General features: G+C 34.5%; 1 protein-coding gene across 1 annotated transcript; it reads left to right on the forward strand.

The window, feature by feature from the left end:
- Positions 1–513: 513 nt before the first annotated feature.
- On the forward strand, positions 514–3,838 carry LOC132274605 (sucrose transport protein SUC2-like). Its single transcript, XM_059775923.1, has 4 exons — positions 514–1,767; positions 2,323–2,386; positions 2,459–2,502; positions 3,452–3,838. Exons 1-4 carry the CDS (start codon positions 514–516, stop codon positions 3,620–3,622), a joined length of 1,533 nt encoding a protein of 510 aa, XP_059631906.1. The 3' UTR covers positions 3,623–3,838.
- Positions 3,839–16,783: the final 12,945 nt, after the last annotated feature.

The following is a 16,783-nucleotide window of genomic DNA, read 5'->3' on the forward strand; positions in this document are numbered from 1 at the left end:
TTAATTTGATCTTGTGCGGCGTTTTGGACTGGTAACTTTAGAACTGTTGTTTTGATGATGGCCAAATCTTTGGGTCACTCATGATGTTGCATTTCTCCTATGGTGATTCCGTTCCAAAATTTTAAGCTCTATTTTTTTATATCCATAAATATGAAACATGTTCTTCATTTTATTATGTTACATTTTGCCTCTACGACAATGTTTTTGCCTTTGTGCCTTTAAAATGACTTTAAAAAAAAAAAAAAAAAATTGTGTGGGCAACTGGTAATTACCCATTGGATTTACTGAACATCAAAAGCTGAAAAGTTAAATGGGAATCTGTACTGAAATGGATAAGGCCATTACTCCCATGCTGCCCCTCAAAAACCCTTATAAATATTCAGACAAACGACAACTCATCATCAGCTCATAATCTAGTACACGGTGAGAGAGGGGTTTAGAGAAATAGATATATAGAGAGAGTCTATATACATACACGTATATATAGAGAGAGATAGTGGTTGATTTGTAACCATGGAGAGTAGTAACAAGCAGGCTCCGGCTCTGGAACTTGAGAGCCACCAGCAATCACCACCGATGCCGAGCCCACTTAAAAAGGTAATACTGGTGGCATCTATTGCGGCTGGTGTCCAATTCGGGTGGGCCCTACAGCTCTCCCTCCTGACTCCATACGTCCAGCTCCTCGGCATCCCCCACACCTGGTCCTCCTTCATCTGGCTTTGCGGCCCCATCTCCGGCATGATTGTCCAGCCCGTCGTCGGCTACTACAGCGACCGATGCACCTCCCGTTTCGGCCGCAGACGACCCTTCATCGCCGCAGGAGTTGGCCTCGTCGCCATCGCCGTCGTTCTCATCGGCTACGCCGCCGACTTCGGCCACCTCTTCGGCGACTCCTACACTAAATCCCCAAAAACGGGCGCCGTAGCCATCTTCGTCATTGGATTCTGGATCCTCGACTGCGCCAATAACACTCTCCAAGGCCCCTGCCGTGCCTTTCTAGCCGACCTCAGCGCCGGCAGCCAAAGCAAAACCCGAATGGCCAACTCCTTATTTTCCTTTTTCATGGCAGTCGGCAATGTCCTAGGCTACTCCGCCGGGGCCTATACTAACCTTCACCGCATATTCCCTTTCACACGAACCCATGCATGTGATCTCTACTGTGCAAATCTCAAAAGCTGTTTTTTTCTCTCCATTATATTATTACTATTCCTAACAATACTAGCTCTGTGTCTGGTACGTGAACCCTTACCGGAACCGGTAAATGCCGTTGAAGTGAAGGAGGAGGGCGACGGGAAGGTCCGTCGGTTACCATTTTTCGGGGAAATATTCGGTGCGGTGAAGGAGTTGCGTAGGCCAATGTGGATTCTACTGCTGGTGACGTGTCTTAATTGGATTGCTTGGTTTCCGTTCTTGTTGTTCGACACTGATTGGATGGGGAAGGAGGTGTACGGAGGGAAGGTTGGCCAGAAGATTTACGATCGTGGTGTGCGTGCGGGTGCATTAGGGCTGATGCTGAACGCGATAGTGTTGGGGGTCACGTCCCTCTTGGTGGAGTTCTTGGCGCGTAAGCTTGGTGGCGCAAAGCGCTTGTGGGGTGGTGTCAACTTTTTGTTGGCCATCGGCTTGGCGTTGACGGTGTTGGTCACCAAATTGGCTGAGTCTTCGAGGCGTTACCCGCCCGGTGGTGGAAACGAACCTCTGTCGCCCCCTACCGGTATTAAGAACGGTGCATTAGGTATATTTGCGTTATTGGGCATTCCTCAAGCGGTGAGTTCTTTTTTCTTTTTTACCAATTAATTTTTACACAAATTTTATTAATTAATAATATTGCAATAAAATCCGAAGGAAAAAGAAATAGATTATCAATTGTTAGTTTTTATTTATTTCGTAAGTATTATGACATAGACTCTTATCTTTTTTATGATAAATTATTCTATAGTCTCATAAATCAAGATATTCAAACAAAAATTTGAAGAAAATTAATTTAACACATTTATTTTTATAAAAATTTCCCTCTCTTTATTATTTTTGCAGACAAGTGGTTAATTTATGTTTGTGCCAAAATTAATAATAATAATAGTAAAAGAATTTAGAATTTACCATTCAATTTATTTTTAAGCTATATCCACACTTTTTCAGTATACCATATCTACAGAGACTGACACATTAAAAACCTAAAATATTAAATAGCGTTATTCAATTTATTTTTAATATTTTCTTTCCATATATATAGACGTGTGTGTGTGTGTGTGTATATATATATATATATATATATATGCTGAGTTATGACTGTGATTAAATATTGGTTTTATATATGTGTAGATAACTTTCAGCATTCCCTTTGCTATGGCGTCCATATTTTGTAACACTGCTGGAGCAGGACAAGGTAATGTTTGGACCTATCTTGAAGTATTGTGGAGATTCTAGGCTTTTTTTCTAATATTTTTTATTTTGACAGGTCTTTCTCTTGGAGTTCTGAATCTTGCAATAGTTATACCTCAAGTAAGATTTTCACTATATATTATCACACCCCATGAATTTTAATTGTTTAAATATGGCAGTGTCTAATATATATATATATATATATATATACACACACACACACACATGTCCTTGTTTACATTTTTTATACATATCAGCTGGATGAAAATTTTGTTTTTATATTTCACTTATACCCCAATTTACTTTTTGTCTGCTAATTAATTATTTTAATCTCAAAATTATAATATAAAATATATATAATCTTAAATAACAAAAATACCCTCTTAAAGTTATGAGAGACTCCATTCTTAATCTACAATGGAATGTAATTTATTAAAATCATAACAAAAACTAATAAATTATTTAATCATTGTTCAATTTATTATTGGGAAAGTAATTAAAATGAATTGCTTTTAAAAGTCTGTATAAAGTTTTTTTTCAGGGCATGTGATAGAGAATATGATCAATTTTTTTTCTCTTCAGTGTGAACATGACTAATCACTTCTTTTTCATGTTCTTAGAATCCAATAATCAGTTACTTTTAGAAATCTCCATCCCACGTCAGAATGTATCGTGATGATTCCAAAAAGAACAAGTCATAATTACACACACACACACACAATAATACAACCCTATCATTTGTATATTTTATTAGCTTATTATTGAGTCATGGTCCCATCAATTTAGTTCATATTCTCTTCAAAATGCAGACTAGCTAGTCAAATTCTAGAATGAGCAGTTTCACTACTTTCCAACTTTATTTGAAAAAATTTAGCCAAGCCAAGTGGTCTGGAGGTGACCCTAATGTTTGACTTAATATATAGCATGGCATGTTTGATTTGTGAACCCACCACATGAAAAGTAACCTCAATAATTGTGTAAGGCATGGGTCATGAAAATATATATATATATATATATATATATATATATCTCAAATTTTGGCTAATTTTGATTACACAATTTTGAACAGATGTTCGTATCAGTAGTTAGTGGACCGTGGGATGCTATCTTTGGTGGCGGTAACCTACCCGCATTTGTCGCGGGAGCCGTTGCAGCGGCTGTGAGCGGCGTGTTGGCATTGACCTTGCTCCCATCTCCGACTCCAAATGAAAAAATGTCAATAGTTGCTTCATTTCATTGAAGCAAATATCTTATGTACGAGCTAATTAACTCTTCTTTGTTTTTATCTTCTCTTTTTTTTTTTTTAAAACTGTATTGTTGGGGTTTTTCACTTTTTTGGATTTCTATTTGAGACCAGAAGAATGGCCGACTTGGCTATGTAACGGTATTTGTTTAATGTTGTGTTTTTATATTATTAATTAATTGTAATGTGAAATAGCTTTTGTGCTTTTGCATATGGGATTGACTCCAAAACTTTAGATTGACCAATGTTTATCCATTTTTTCTCTTAAACTATACTCTATTTATCTATAATCTGTTATCTGTCTATGCTATTATGCTCCAAGTTCATACATGTTTGATTTTATATATATATATATATATATATATATATATATATATATAATTTTCTTTTTGGATAAGTAATTATGTATATAAATTTTTTAATCATTTTTTCTTAGTAGTATTTAATATCTACTATGATGATTCTTGGACATCTAAAAATTCCCACTATTAATTTTAAAATTTCTACATAAAGAAATTGGGGTGGGAAAAAAATCACACACACATTACACGCCTACATAATAACTCTCTACTCCATAACTGATTTTAGAATCCAATTTTTCTCTACATGCTAAGCTAACAGATATTCAATCCTCTAGTCCATAACTGATTTTAGAATCTAATTTTTCTCTACATGCTAAGCTAACAGATATTCAGATTTTGATTGTTAACAAGTTATCAAATTGAATGTTTCAATCTATATCCTAATAAATTTGGATTAGTGACATGTCTAGTAATGAGATTAAGTAGATCAGAAATATATTAATATAACTATGCAACCAAATTAATTCAATAGTATATAATTAATATAACATACATATTTAATATATTGCAATGTAATATATCATTTTAATCTGATTGAATTATTTATAATTTATATCCTTAATTTGTAAAGTTAACATATTATCGGAATCGGATTAGACTCCGATTCATTGACAAGTCTAATTTTTATACTTGTGGCATGGGTCCTTTGGCAAGCATGATATCCTGCTCGACCTATTTAATTTCCCCTCATGATCTTCCTAGCAAGGATCGCTACAACAAATTTGAGTTCTTGTCAAGAATTTTGTTGCCACGCATAAAATTTCGTGACAAAAAGTAGTGCTTTTGCCACAAAATTAAATTTGAGTATTTGCCATGAAACAACTTTTTTGTGGCAATTATTTGTCTTTTGCCACGAATATTAGGGACGGCTTAAATTTTTTTGCCAAAATATCAATTTTGTCACGACAAATTAGGGACAACATACAAAATTGTGGCAAAATGTTATTTTTGCCATGAATTTTGAGTCATTATTTGTGCTCTTTTGCCATGTAACCATTTTCGTGGCAAATCTATTATTAATTTGTAACAATGTTAATTTTGTGGCGAAAAATGTTATTTTACCACAAATTTCTTGTGTCATGGCTAAGGGATTTATTCTGCCACGAATTTTCAGTCGTGGCTATTGTATGCTTGTTTGCCACACAATTATTTTAGTGACAAATCTATTAGAAATTCGCAACGCATATTTTGCCACGAATTTGTTGGAAACGGCATTAGAAAACGCAAACTTTGGAAGGATTATTAAAAAGATTCCGCTAAGAATTTTTTGCGAATCTATTGATGAGCGCGTTCCTCTCTGCGAGGAGATGAACGTGGTATATTTATTTTCTCAAATCCGTTTCCGGGTGAATGAGAAATTGGCTCCAAAGTAAGTGATTTATAAAGCCTAAATGGGTGTGAATAAAGTGGGAAATGCTTGTCCCACATCGAAAAAGTAGCAAAGCAACCTTGAGTATATATATGTCTAGTATGGGATTTGGGTTTGGGCCCAAGGGCACCCAAGTTTTTAAGAGGGGGAGGACCTAGGCTAGCCTGGATCCGAACCAACTACCACACGCGCGCGCCGCCCGCCCGACCCGGTCCGGTCCGGGCTAGGGCGGGACTTGATTGTGAAATGGGTTTACCCAAAGTTGGGATGGGCCTGTGTGGTTGTAATTTTATTTTGTTGCTGGACTTATCAAAATGGGCCTGTTTACTGGGCTGAATTAATGGCCGAGTTGGATTATTTGCTTGCTGGATTAAAGGGCTGGGCTGGATCAGAATTAATTTTGAACCAAGAGTTGCACCCTTTACAATTTAAAAACCACCAACAGTTTTTTAATTCTGATTGGTCAACAATGGTTGCACCCATTCGGACTATGGGTGCACCCATTCAGAATAGGCACCAACAAGCCTATAAATACCCATCATTGGGTTCATTTCAATTCACACCAAATTCAGAAATATTCTTCTCTTCTTCTGAATTTCTTCTTCTAATTCTTCTTTGTTCGGTTCAGCCACTGGTTTGGGTTCAACCTAAACTGGTTTGGATTGGGTTCGAACCTTGGTTTCCAAGTTTAGATTCAATCCTGGTCTCCGAGTCTGAGTTCATCAGAGAGTACTACACCGAGCCGGTTCGCCTATTCCATTGGTTTGAAGTGCTACTACCAAAGGAAGAAAAGTCGTTGTATCCTGGGAGATAGACGCCGAAGAGTCCGTTAGCACCGTAGCGGGGCGTATCTGTCTTAAGGCTATAGAATTAAATTCTAGCCTCGACTTTATCAGGTTCTTTTATAGTTTTATTTTCTTGATATTAAACCATATAAATATATATATATAGATTATTATAATAAATATTATATTTACAAAATAATATTTAAATAAATTATACTATAGTATATGATACATTATTTTTTTTATTAACAATCTTAAGACAGATACCTTTATACTATAGTAATAATTATTTAATTATTATTCTTGTTATAATTATTATAATTTGACTCGTGGTCTGTATATCAATATATAACAGACAAATGGCAAGTACGAGTATTACTGTGCCTAATGTTCCCGTCAGTCATGGGGAGAAACCCGAAAAATTCAACGGGACAGAGTTTAAAAGGTGGCAACAGAAAATGATGTTCTACCTTACAACTCTGAATCTAAGCAAGTATCTGACTGAGACTGCTCCAGTGTTAGATGAGGGTGATACAGACATTACCAAGCTTGGAGCTGTTGATACATGGAAGCATGGAGACTTCCTATGCAAGAACTACATCCTCAATGGATTGGACAACACCTTATATAATGTGTACAGTCCAATAAATACTGCTAAAGAGCTTTGGGAGTCGTTAGACAAAAAGTATAAAACAGAGGATGCTGGATTGAAGAAATTCGTGGTTGGACGATTTCTGGACTTCAAAATGATAGACTCCAAGACAGTCGTGAGCCAAGTGCAGGAGCTCCAGCTAATCCTACATGAGATACATGCTGAGAAGATGACATTGAGTGAATCCTTTCAAGTAGCTTCAATCATTGAAAAGCTGCCACCTACTTGGAAAGATTTCAAAAATTACTTGAAGCATAAACGCAAGGAAATGGGGCTCGAAGACTTAATTGTCAGGCTGAGAATTGAAGAAGATAACCGTACATCTGAAAAGAGAGCCGGAAATTCTTCAATAGTGTCAAAGGCAAATGTAGTGGAAGCAGGACAGAAAAATAAGAAGAGGAAGCACTCTGGAGAAGGTCCTAGCCAAGGAAACTACAAGAAGTTCACTGGGAAGTGTTTCATATGCGGCAAGCTAGGACACCGAGCTAAAGATTGTCGTAGCCGCAAAACACATCATAACCCCAAGAAGAAGACCACTGAGGTGCACATAGCTGAAGAAGATAAGTTGACAGCTGATGTATCAGAGTTAAATCTTTCAGCTGTGGTTTCTGAAATCAACCTGGTAAGCAACAACAGAGAATGGTGGGTGGACACAGGAGCTACTTGTCATGTTTGCTCTGAAAAGAGGATGTTCACTACCTATGAAACTATAAATAATGAAGAACAACTCTACATGGGGAATTCTTCTACTGCAAAGGTTGAAGGACAAGGAAAAATCAAGCTACTAATGACCTCAGGGAAAGAGCTCACTCTTAATAATGTGCTGCATGTACCAGACATCAGGAAGAACTTGGTCTCTGGGTCACTACTAAGCAAGAATGGGTTCAAGCTGGTCTTTGTATCTGATAAGTTTGTGCTGACTAAGAATGGGGTGTATGTGGGCAAAGGGTATTTAAGTAATGGACTATTTAAGTTCAATGTAATGACTGTTGTACCCAAAGCTATTAATGATAATAATAAAGCCAGTGCTTCTTCTGCTTATATTATTGACTCATCTGATGTATGGCATGGTAGGTTAGGACATGTTAATTATGATACTATTCGTAGATTGATTAACATGGAATCTATACCTAAATTTAATATTGATTTAAATCAAAAATGCCAAACATGTGTAGAAGCAAAATTGACTAGAACCTCATTTCACTCCATAGAGCGAAGTACTGAACCTCTAGCATTAATTCACAGTGATATCTGTGACTTTAAATCTGTGCCAACTAGAGGTGGGAAAAAGTATTTCGTTACTTTTATTGATGACTGCACAAGATATTGTTATGTATATTTGTTAAGAAGTAAAGATGAAGCCTTGGAAATGTTTAAACATTACAAGAATGAGGTTGAGAATCAACTTGGAAAAAAGATAAAGATGTTTAGAAGTGATAGAGGTGGTGAATACGAAATACCATTCGCTGACATTTGTTCAGAACATGGTATTATTCACCAAACTACCGCTCCTTATTCACCTCAACAGAACGGTGTTGCTGAACGCAAAAATCGTACCTTAAAAGAAATGATGAATGCTATGTTGATAAGTTCTGGTTTAACCCAGAATTTGTGGGGGGAAGCTTTGCTCTCTGCTAATTATGTTCTCAATAAGGTACCTCAAAAGAAATCAAATGTGACACCTTATGAATTATGGAAAGGTCAAAAACCTTCCTATAAATTTTTATAAGTGTGGGGGTGTTTAGCTAAGGTTGCGGTTCCTACTCCTAAGAAAGTTAAGATAGGACCAAAAACCTTTGATGGTATTTTCATAGGCTATGCACAGAATAGTAGTGCATATCGTTTTCTTGTGCATAAATCAGACATTCCTGATATCCATGTCAATACAATTATTGAGTCAAGGAATGCTTATTTCTTTGAGGATATATTTCCTTGCAAAAATCCTCTTAAAAGAAATTATGATACTGCTAATAGCAATATACAAGAGAATATAGACCAAGAGTCTATAGATGATGAAAATGAGGAAGAACCTAGACGTAGCAAAAGAGTTAGAACGTCTAAGTCATTCGGTCCTGACTTTCTGACATATATATTGGAGAATGAGCCACAAAGCTACAAGGAAGCTATGTCTTCTCCTGAAGCTAATTTATGGAAAGAAGCCATAAATAGTGAAATTGAATCCATCATGCAAAATCATACTTGGGAGCTGGTGGATCTTCCTCCTAGTACTAAACCTTTAGGGTATAAGTGGATTTTCAAGAGGAAGATGAAGCCTGATGGTTCAATTGAAAAATATAAAGCCCGACTTGTTGCTAAGGGATATAGGCAAAAAGAAGGCCTGGATTATTTTGATACATATTCACCAGTCACAAGAATAACATCCATTAGATTGTTACTAGCTATTGCAGCACTGCAAAACTTAGAAATACATCAAATGGATGTCAAGACTGCCTTCTTAAATGGTGAATTAGAGGAGGAAATCTATATGGAACAACCTGAAGGGTTTATAGTTCCAGGGAAAGAAAAGAAGGTGTGCAAACTTGTAAAATCCTTATATGGATTAAAACAAACACCTAAACAATGGCATGAAAAATTTGACAAAGTGATGTTGTCAAATGGTTTTAAAATTAATGAGTGTGATAAATGTGTGTATGTGAAAAACACTCAAAATGGATATGTCATTGTGTGCCTATATGTGGATGATATGCTAATAATGGGTAGTAATGATGTTATAATCAAAACTACTAAAAAGATGTTGACCAAAAATTTTGATATGAAAGATTTAGGCATAGCAGATGTCATACTAGGAATTAAGATTTCTAGAACATCAGATGGTCTAGTATTATCTCAATCTCACTATATTGAGAAAATATTAGAAAATTTTAATAAAGGGGATAGTAGTCTTGTAAAGACTCCTGTTGATGTAAATCTTCATTTATCGAAAAATACTGGTCCTAGCATATCACAACTTGAGTATTCTCGCATTATAGGAAGCTTAATGTATTTGACGAATTGCACACGCCCAGACATAGCATACTCAGTTAATAAATTGAGTAGATATACTAGTAATCCAGGAAAGAACCATTGGACTGCAATAATTAGGGTTCTAAGGTATTTAAAATATACTATAAGTTATGGATTGCATTATTCTAGATATCCAGCAGTACTTGAAGGATACAGTGATGCTAATTGGATATCAGATACTAAGGATTCTAAATCCACAAGTGGCTATGTCTTTACTATTGGAGGAGGTGTCATATCTTGGAAATCTTCAAAACAAACTTGTATTGCCAGATCCACTATGGAATCTGAATTTATTGCTTTGGATAAAGCAGGTGAAGAAGCTGAGTGGCTTCGTAATTTCTTAGAAGATATTCCAAATTGGCCTAAACCGGTGCCCGCTATATGTATACATTGTGATAGTCAATCAGCAATTGGAAGGGCACAAAGTAATATGTACAACGGTAAGTCTCGACATATACGTCGACGACATAATACCGTTAGACAATTGCTCTCAAGTGGGATAATCTCAATAGATTATATCAGGTCAAAAGATAATTTAGCGGATCCGTTTACAAAAGGTTTGACAAGAGAGCAAGTATATAGTTCATCGAGGGGAATGGGATTAAAGCCGAAAGCTAACGAGTCATCTTAATGGAAACCCAACCTAGTTGACTGGAGATCCCAAGATCTAGGTTCAAAGGGACAACACAAATTCTGAATGGCTCACCAGAAGCACTGGGAAGATTCAATCTTCTACCTATTTCTATGATGAGACAGTGTTACCTACAGCGATGAGTAGGATAAGCTATGCTTTTAATGACTCTTATACCTTGAAAATTCAAGTGGGGTATGGTAGGATACTCTTAATAAAAAGTCACCTATATGAGTGTGAAGTGGGGCCGCTTCTATGAGAACTTCTAAGGCTAAGTTTTCTGGAGCGCTCATGAAATACCAGGCGTTGTTCAGGGCCATATGAACACAACCGTGAGAACCGACTTTGTGTGGGAAGGAATTGTGTGTTTGCTATTGTCTTGGTTTACATCAATGGCTGAACAGTTCAAGACATAATGTTCACTGGTTAGCTAGTAAATCCGATAGTAATACACTAGGGAAGGTTCAAGGCCAAAAGCTACCTATCCCGATGCAGTAACTTTCCAATAGTACTCTCTATAGTGTCTGTATCTTCTCCTTTTGTAATCTGCGAAAATTTTCATTCATGTGGGGGATTGTTGGAAACGGCATTAGAAAACGCAAACTTTGGAAGGATTATTAAAAAGATTCCGCTAAGAATTTTTTGCGAATCTATTGATGAGCGCGTTCCTCTCTGCGAGGAGATGAACGTGGTATATTTATTTTCTCAAATCCGTTTTCGGGTGAATGAGAAATTGGCTCCAAAGTAAGTGATTTATAAAGCCTAAATGGGTGTGAATAAAGTGGGAAATGCTTGTCCCACATCGAAAAAGTAGCAAAGCAACCTTGAGTATATATATGTCTAGTATGGGATTTGGGTTTGGGCCCAAGGGCACCCAAGTTTTTAAGAGGGGGAGGACCTAGGCTAGCCTGGATCCGAACCAACTACCACATGCGCGCGCCGCCCGCCCGGTCCGGTCCGGGCTAGGGCGGGGCGGGACTTGATTGTGAAATGGGTTTAACTTTTTACCCAAAGTTGGGATGGGCCTGTGTGGTTGTAATTTTATTTTGTTGCTGGACTTTTCAAAATGGGCCTGTTTACTGGGTTGAATTAATGGCCGAGTTGGATTATTTGCTTGCTGGACTGGACGAAATTAAAGGGCTGGGCTGGATAAAAATTAATTTTGAATCAAGAGTTGCACCCTTTACAATTTAAAAACCACCAACAGTTTTTTAATTCTGATTGGTCAACAATGGTTGCACCCATTCGGACTATGGGTGCACCCATTCAGAATAGGCACCAACAAGCCTATAAATACTCATCATTGGGTTCATTTCAATTCACACCAAATTCAGAAATATTCTTCTCTTCTTCTGAATTTCTTCTTCTAATTCTTCTTTGTTCGGTTCAGCCACTGGTTTGGGTTCAACCTAAACTGGTTTGGATTGGGTTCGAACCTTGGTTTCCAAGTTTAGATTCAATCCTGGTCTCCGAGTCTGAGTTCATCAGAGAGTACTACACCGAGCCGGTTCGCCTATTCCATTGGTTTGAAGTGCTACTACCAAAGGAAGAAAAGTCGTTGTATCCTGGGAGATAGACGCCGAAGAGTCCGTTAGCACCGTAGCGGGGCGTATCTGTCTTAAGGCTATAGAATTAAATTCTAGCCTAGACTTTATCAGGTTCTTTTATAGTTTTATTTTCTTGATATTAAACCATATAAATATATATATATAGATTATTATAATAAATATTATATTTACAAAATAATATTTAAATAAATTATACTATAGTATATGATACATTATTTTTTTTATTAACAGAATTTTCGGTTGTGGCTATTTTCACTATTAATTGCAACGATCTTATTCGTTTAGCGAAAAATGTCATTTTTTATAGCCATAATTTTCTATTTGTGAAATTTTAATATAAAATAGTAATGTTTATTTTACTTGTTATATGAGAAAAGTGTAAAGAAATTCATTTAGTTACAGTTGTTTTGGTATATATAAAATATTATAGTATACTTAATGATAAACTTAAAAATATGCAATTGCTTTAATATAGTTTTTTTTTTTTTTTTTCGATCTAAAAAAAAAAAAAATTCAAATTAGAGATAAAAATTGATAGTAGTTTTACATATATTATCGATGTCAAATCTTAAATAATTTTCCCCACACTTTTTTATTAGCTATTCTAGAAATTGTTTTGATATAATATAAAAATATTATGTGCCTTTTTGGCTGAGCTTTCTGGCGGCTTCAAATGGGCTTCCAAGCCCATAAAGCCATTTTCAAAAAAATATGAGTGTTTGGTTAACCAAGATAAAAGGAATTCCAACAAACGTCAAAGTCCTAAAAAGTCCGTTCAAGCAAAGCTCAAAAAACTTGCTTTTGGAGCTTATTTCTCGTAAAGTCTGGCTAATTTTAACTAATAAATTTTAATTACAAATGTATCCTTATTTTTAAAAGGAAAGAACACATGACTTGGAGGATTTGCAGAAAAATTTTCTGATTTATTTCTATTTGATCTCAAAGACTAAGGAGCAAAAAAGTTATAAAGATATTTGAACTCTCATCCAAAAAAGTTCAACTCTATAGAATTTTGAACAACCTTTCTAATTCTCAATATATATATATATAATAGATTTTTTTTTTAAGACATCTCTTTTGTTTTATGTATCAAGTTAGGGTTTTAAAATAATTAGAAATAATAATGAAATTGAGTCTAAATAATTGTGCCAAACTACAACAATCTCTCTCACCGTTTTATTTTTTTTCGCTTCATCAACTTCTATCGATATGTATATATTGATCTTCACTTTGTCAGTAATGGCGATCTTCACTTTGTCAACAATGTATCTACAATAAAAGTATGAACAATATTGATGTGCCAATTAATTGTTGCTCCATCATCTCTGATTTTCACTCCATTACTCTAATTATCTTTTTCATTTTTTTTTTCTTGCTATATCTAGATTAATTCAACTATGCTCTCATGTTTGTACTATTCATGATAATTAAGGATAAAATTGACAAGTTAAATTGTGTTTAGTCAAGAGAATTTTTTTTTTTTTAAAAAATACATCCACCAAACAACTTTTTTCCTTTAAATTCCTTCCATTAAAATACATTTTGCAAAGCCTGTTAGGTGGAAGGAATTTGAAGATCAAGAAGCTTCCCCAAAGAGAGCCATATACCTTATAGTGAGAGATAAACTTATTTATTAATTGATATAATCTAATTTTTTCTTTATTAGAGAAATTCATATTGTCTAGTTTATTCAATCATTCCAATCAAATGATTCGTAACTTCCAACATATCCCAAGGTAACAAAAAAATATTGTTCTAAGGTATGTCAATGTTAAGTCTCCGGTTTATATTTTGTTGACCAATACTCCCTAATTCACATCTTGTTTAAATTTTTTTATAAGGAGTCAAAAAATACAAGATCTCCACCTAATCTTGCAAATTAATTGTTGATAAAAATTCAAATTAGATTTTTTTTTTTAAAAAAATTTCACTCCTTATTAAAAAAGAAAAAAGACCTATAATATACAAAATGTGAAATTAAACCCCATTGTTTCAATTTGTGCAAATAAGAATATTATGTCAATTTAGTAATTAAAATGTCTAAAATACCCCTATATATATCAAACATACCCCTATATCGAATTATCAATTTTTATTTCTTTTATGGGGGTATTTTAGACATTTTAATTACTAATATATATATATATATATATATATATATATATATATATATATATATATATCAACGACGCAAGGAGGAATGCTAAAAGTATTCCCTTTTTATTGATATTAAGAAGGAATGATTTATTTTCAATTTAAATAACTTTAGGTCAATTGGACTGAAAATGAATTGTTTACCATATAATTAGGAGAAACAAACTATTCTAGATCTGTCATCTACGGAATGAATCAATTAGGTTAGGCAAAGAATTTGTAAGCATATAGTTTTGGGAGTGGCCCAAGAGCGTCTGTGCATACAATTTTGGGAATGGCTCAAATTGATGCTTTTACAAAACGCTGGTATCAAGAAATTAAGTATTATCAATGGAATTCAACACAAAAAAAAAAAAGAAAAAAAAAAAGAAAAAGTATTATCAATGGAGGGAAAATTGTGATGCTATTGTAGAGAGAGGAGAGTAGACAAAGATGGTTTGCAGAGAGAGAGAAAAACGAAAAAAATAAAAACAAAAGTATTTGATTACATTAGGAGGGTATCTTGGGATTTATATATATATATATATAAAATTGGTCAAAATTGCTTATTATGGATCAATTTGCTCAAATGATGGATAGTATAAAGATTTATATGATTATTATTATTATTTTTTAATAGGGGTGTTTCTTGCACATTTTTTGTATAATAAGGGAGCTATTTGCACTTAACCCTTAGAAAGATATAAAAAATTTAAAATAGTAAGGGTAGCAAATATTCTCTCGATTTTCTCTTAGAAAATTGTTAGCAATTTTGTTATATTATATATCGACAGACAATCTTGTAATTTCAGAATCCCACTCTCCTTTATATATAGTTTTCTAATCTAATTTATGTTTATTCTTAATGTATATTTATTATATGAAATGTTGAGTATCAATTAAGTAAAGAATCTGAAGTAAAATTTGTTTGAAATTGGGAATGAAAATTATTTGATTAGTTATCAACAGATGCATTGAACTGAACAAGTGTGATCATTGGTTGGTTAGTTGTAGAATGAAAAGATGAAACTCAAAACCAAAAGACATAACATATTCAATGTGAACCATTGCAACATATTGTAATGGGTGTGTCTGGTGATGAATAGACACATATAAATGGTTGTGTCCAGTGATGAAGAGACACATATAAATATAATTTAACCGAACCATTTTAAATTTGGTTCGAGTTACACCAATTTCATCATTTTATAGTATAGATGCATTTTTTGAGTCAGAGGATGTTCTCCGTATTTACGAATTTGTAGTGCTGCTATTGGTGGATGTAAACCTTTTTAATACATTTAACTCTAAAAAATATTAAAAGTTTTTTGTTAATATTTTAGGTTTTGGGTTGGGTTTGGGTCAAGCCCGAACCTAACTCGAACATGCCTGGGTTTTGAGAAAATCCAACCTAATTTGAGCCTGATTTGTGAATTTAAAAGTTCAAATTTCAAAAAATTTGGGCTGAGTTTGGGTTGGACTCGATTAGCCCGCTCAAGTTGCACCCTTACCGGGTGCACGGGTACATTTAAAAGATTTCTTAAATTGAACATTGATTGAGAGAATAAAAATATAGTTTAAGAGAGAAAATTTGAAAAGTAGGTTTAAAAAGGTTAAGTATGGTTGTTTCTCATAATAATAGATGGATTTTTCGATGAAAAAGGAAAAGTTGTTTGGTTGAGAGAGGATAGGTCCAAATAACAAAGAATATGAAATCATAAGTTGTCATATCTTATTTTCTAATACTCCAAAACTTTTGGACTAGTTGGTATTAACATTTTGTTAATTGTGCTTTTAGGTAAAACTTTAAATATTTTAATGTGACTTGAGATAAAGTTAAGAACTTAAATTATGTCCATAACAATATATATATATATATATTTTTAGATAAAGGTAAGCTTTATAAAATAAAATGAGAATTTACAAGAAAGACCCCAAAGGGTACAACCAGTACAAAGCAGATAAACACAAGAAAAACAACCAATATTATAAGAAAGCCTCTAGAGGGCACACCAGCACACGGCAGCCAAACAAGAAAAGCAACAAATACTACAACAGGAAGGAGTAAACAAACTCATTCTTTAATATCCATTACCTACAGATCAAAACACCACGTTTGGCCACCTGCAAAGGAACAGTGATGAGTGCTGAAAAATGCGTATTTAAACCCCTTAAGCTTAGGTATTCTAGTACCTTTATCTATCTTACTTTACCGTTTTAGATTAATTTCGTATTATTTCCATTTTCAGGCACTTATCCCCGAAAATAAGCTAACTCAGCCAAATAAGAGCTTAATTGAAGCAATTCTGGGATTAAACAAAGAAATGAGCAAAGTGGAGAAAGAAGGAAGCAAATGAAGCCAAAGGTGGGAAGCAGCAAAGTTCAATCGATCCAACTTCAAGGTTCGATCGATTGAACACTGATCGATCTCAGTACTTCAAGATAGATCCAAACCTTGACCCAAAGCATAAAGTCCAAAATTCGATTGATCCAACACCACCCTTCGATCGATCGAACACTTTTGTTCTTGTCCAAATGATTGATCGTATCTACAGTTGTACTACCTACTAACCACTTTTGTCCTTTTCCCAAAAATATCTCTCAAAATATCTCGGATTTGTCTTTTCCCAAAAA

The sequence above is a fragment of the Cornus florida genome, unplaced genomic scaffold, assembly GCF_030987335.1.
Source record: "Cornus florida cultivar Cherokee Brave unplaced genomic scaffold, ASM3098733v1 CherokeeBrave_3.0.0_Hap2_Chr09, whole genome shotgun sequence".
In the NCBI taxonomy this organism is placed as follows: Eukaryota; Viridiplantae; Streptophyta; class Magnoliopsida; order Cornales; family Cornaceae; genus Cornus; species Cornus florida.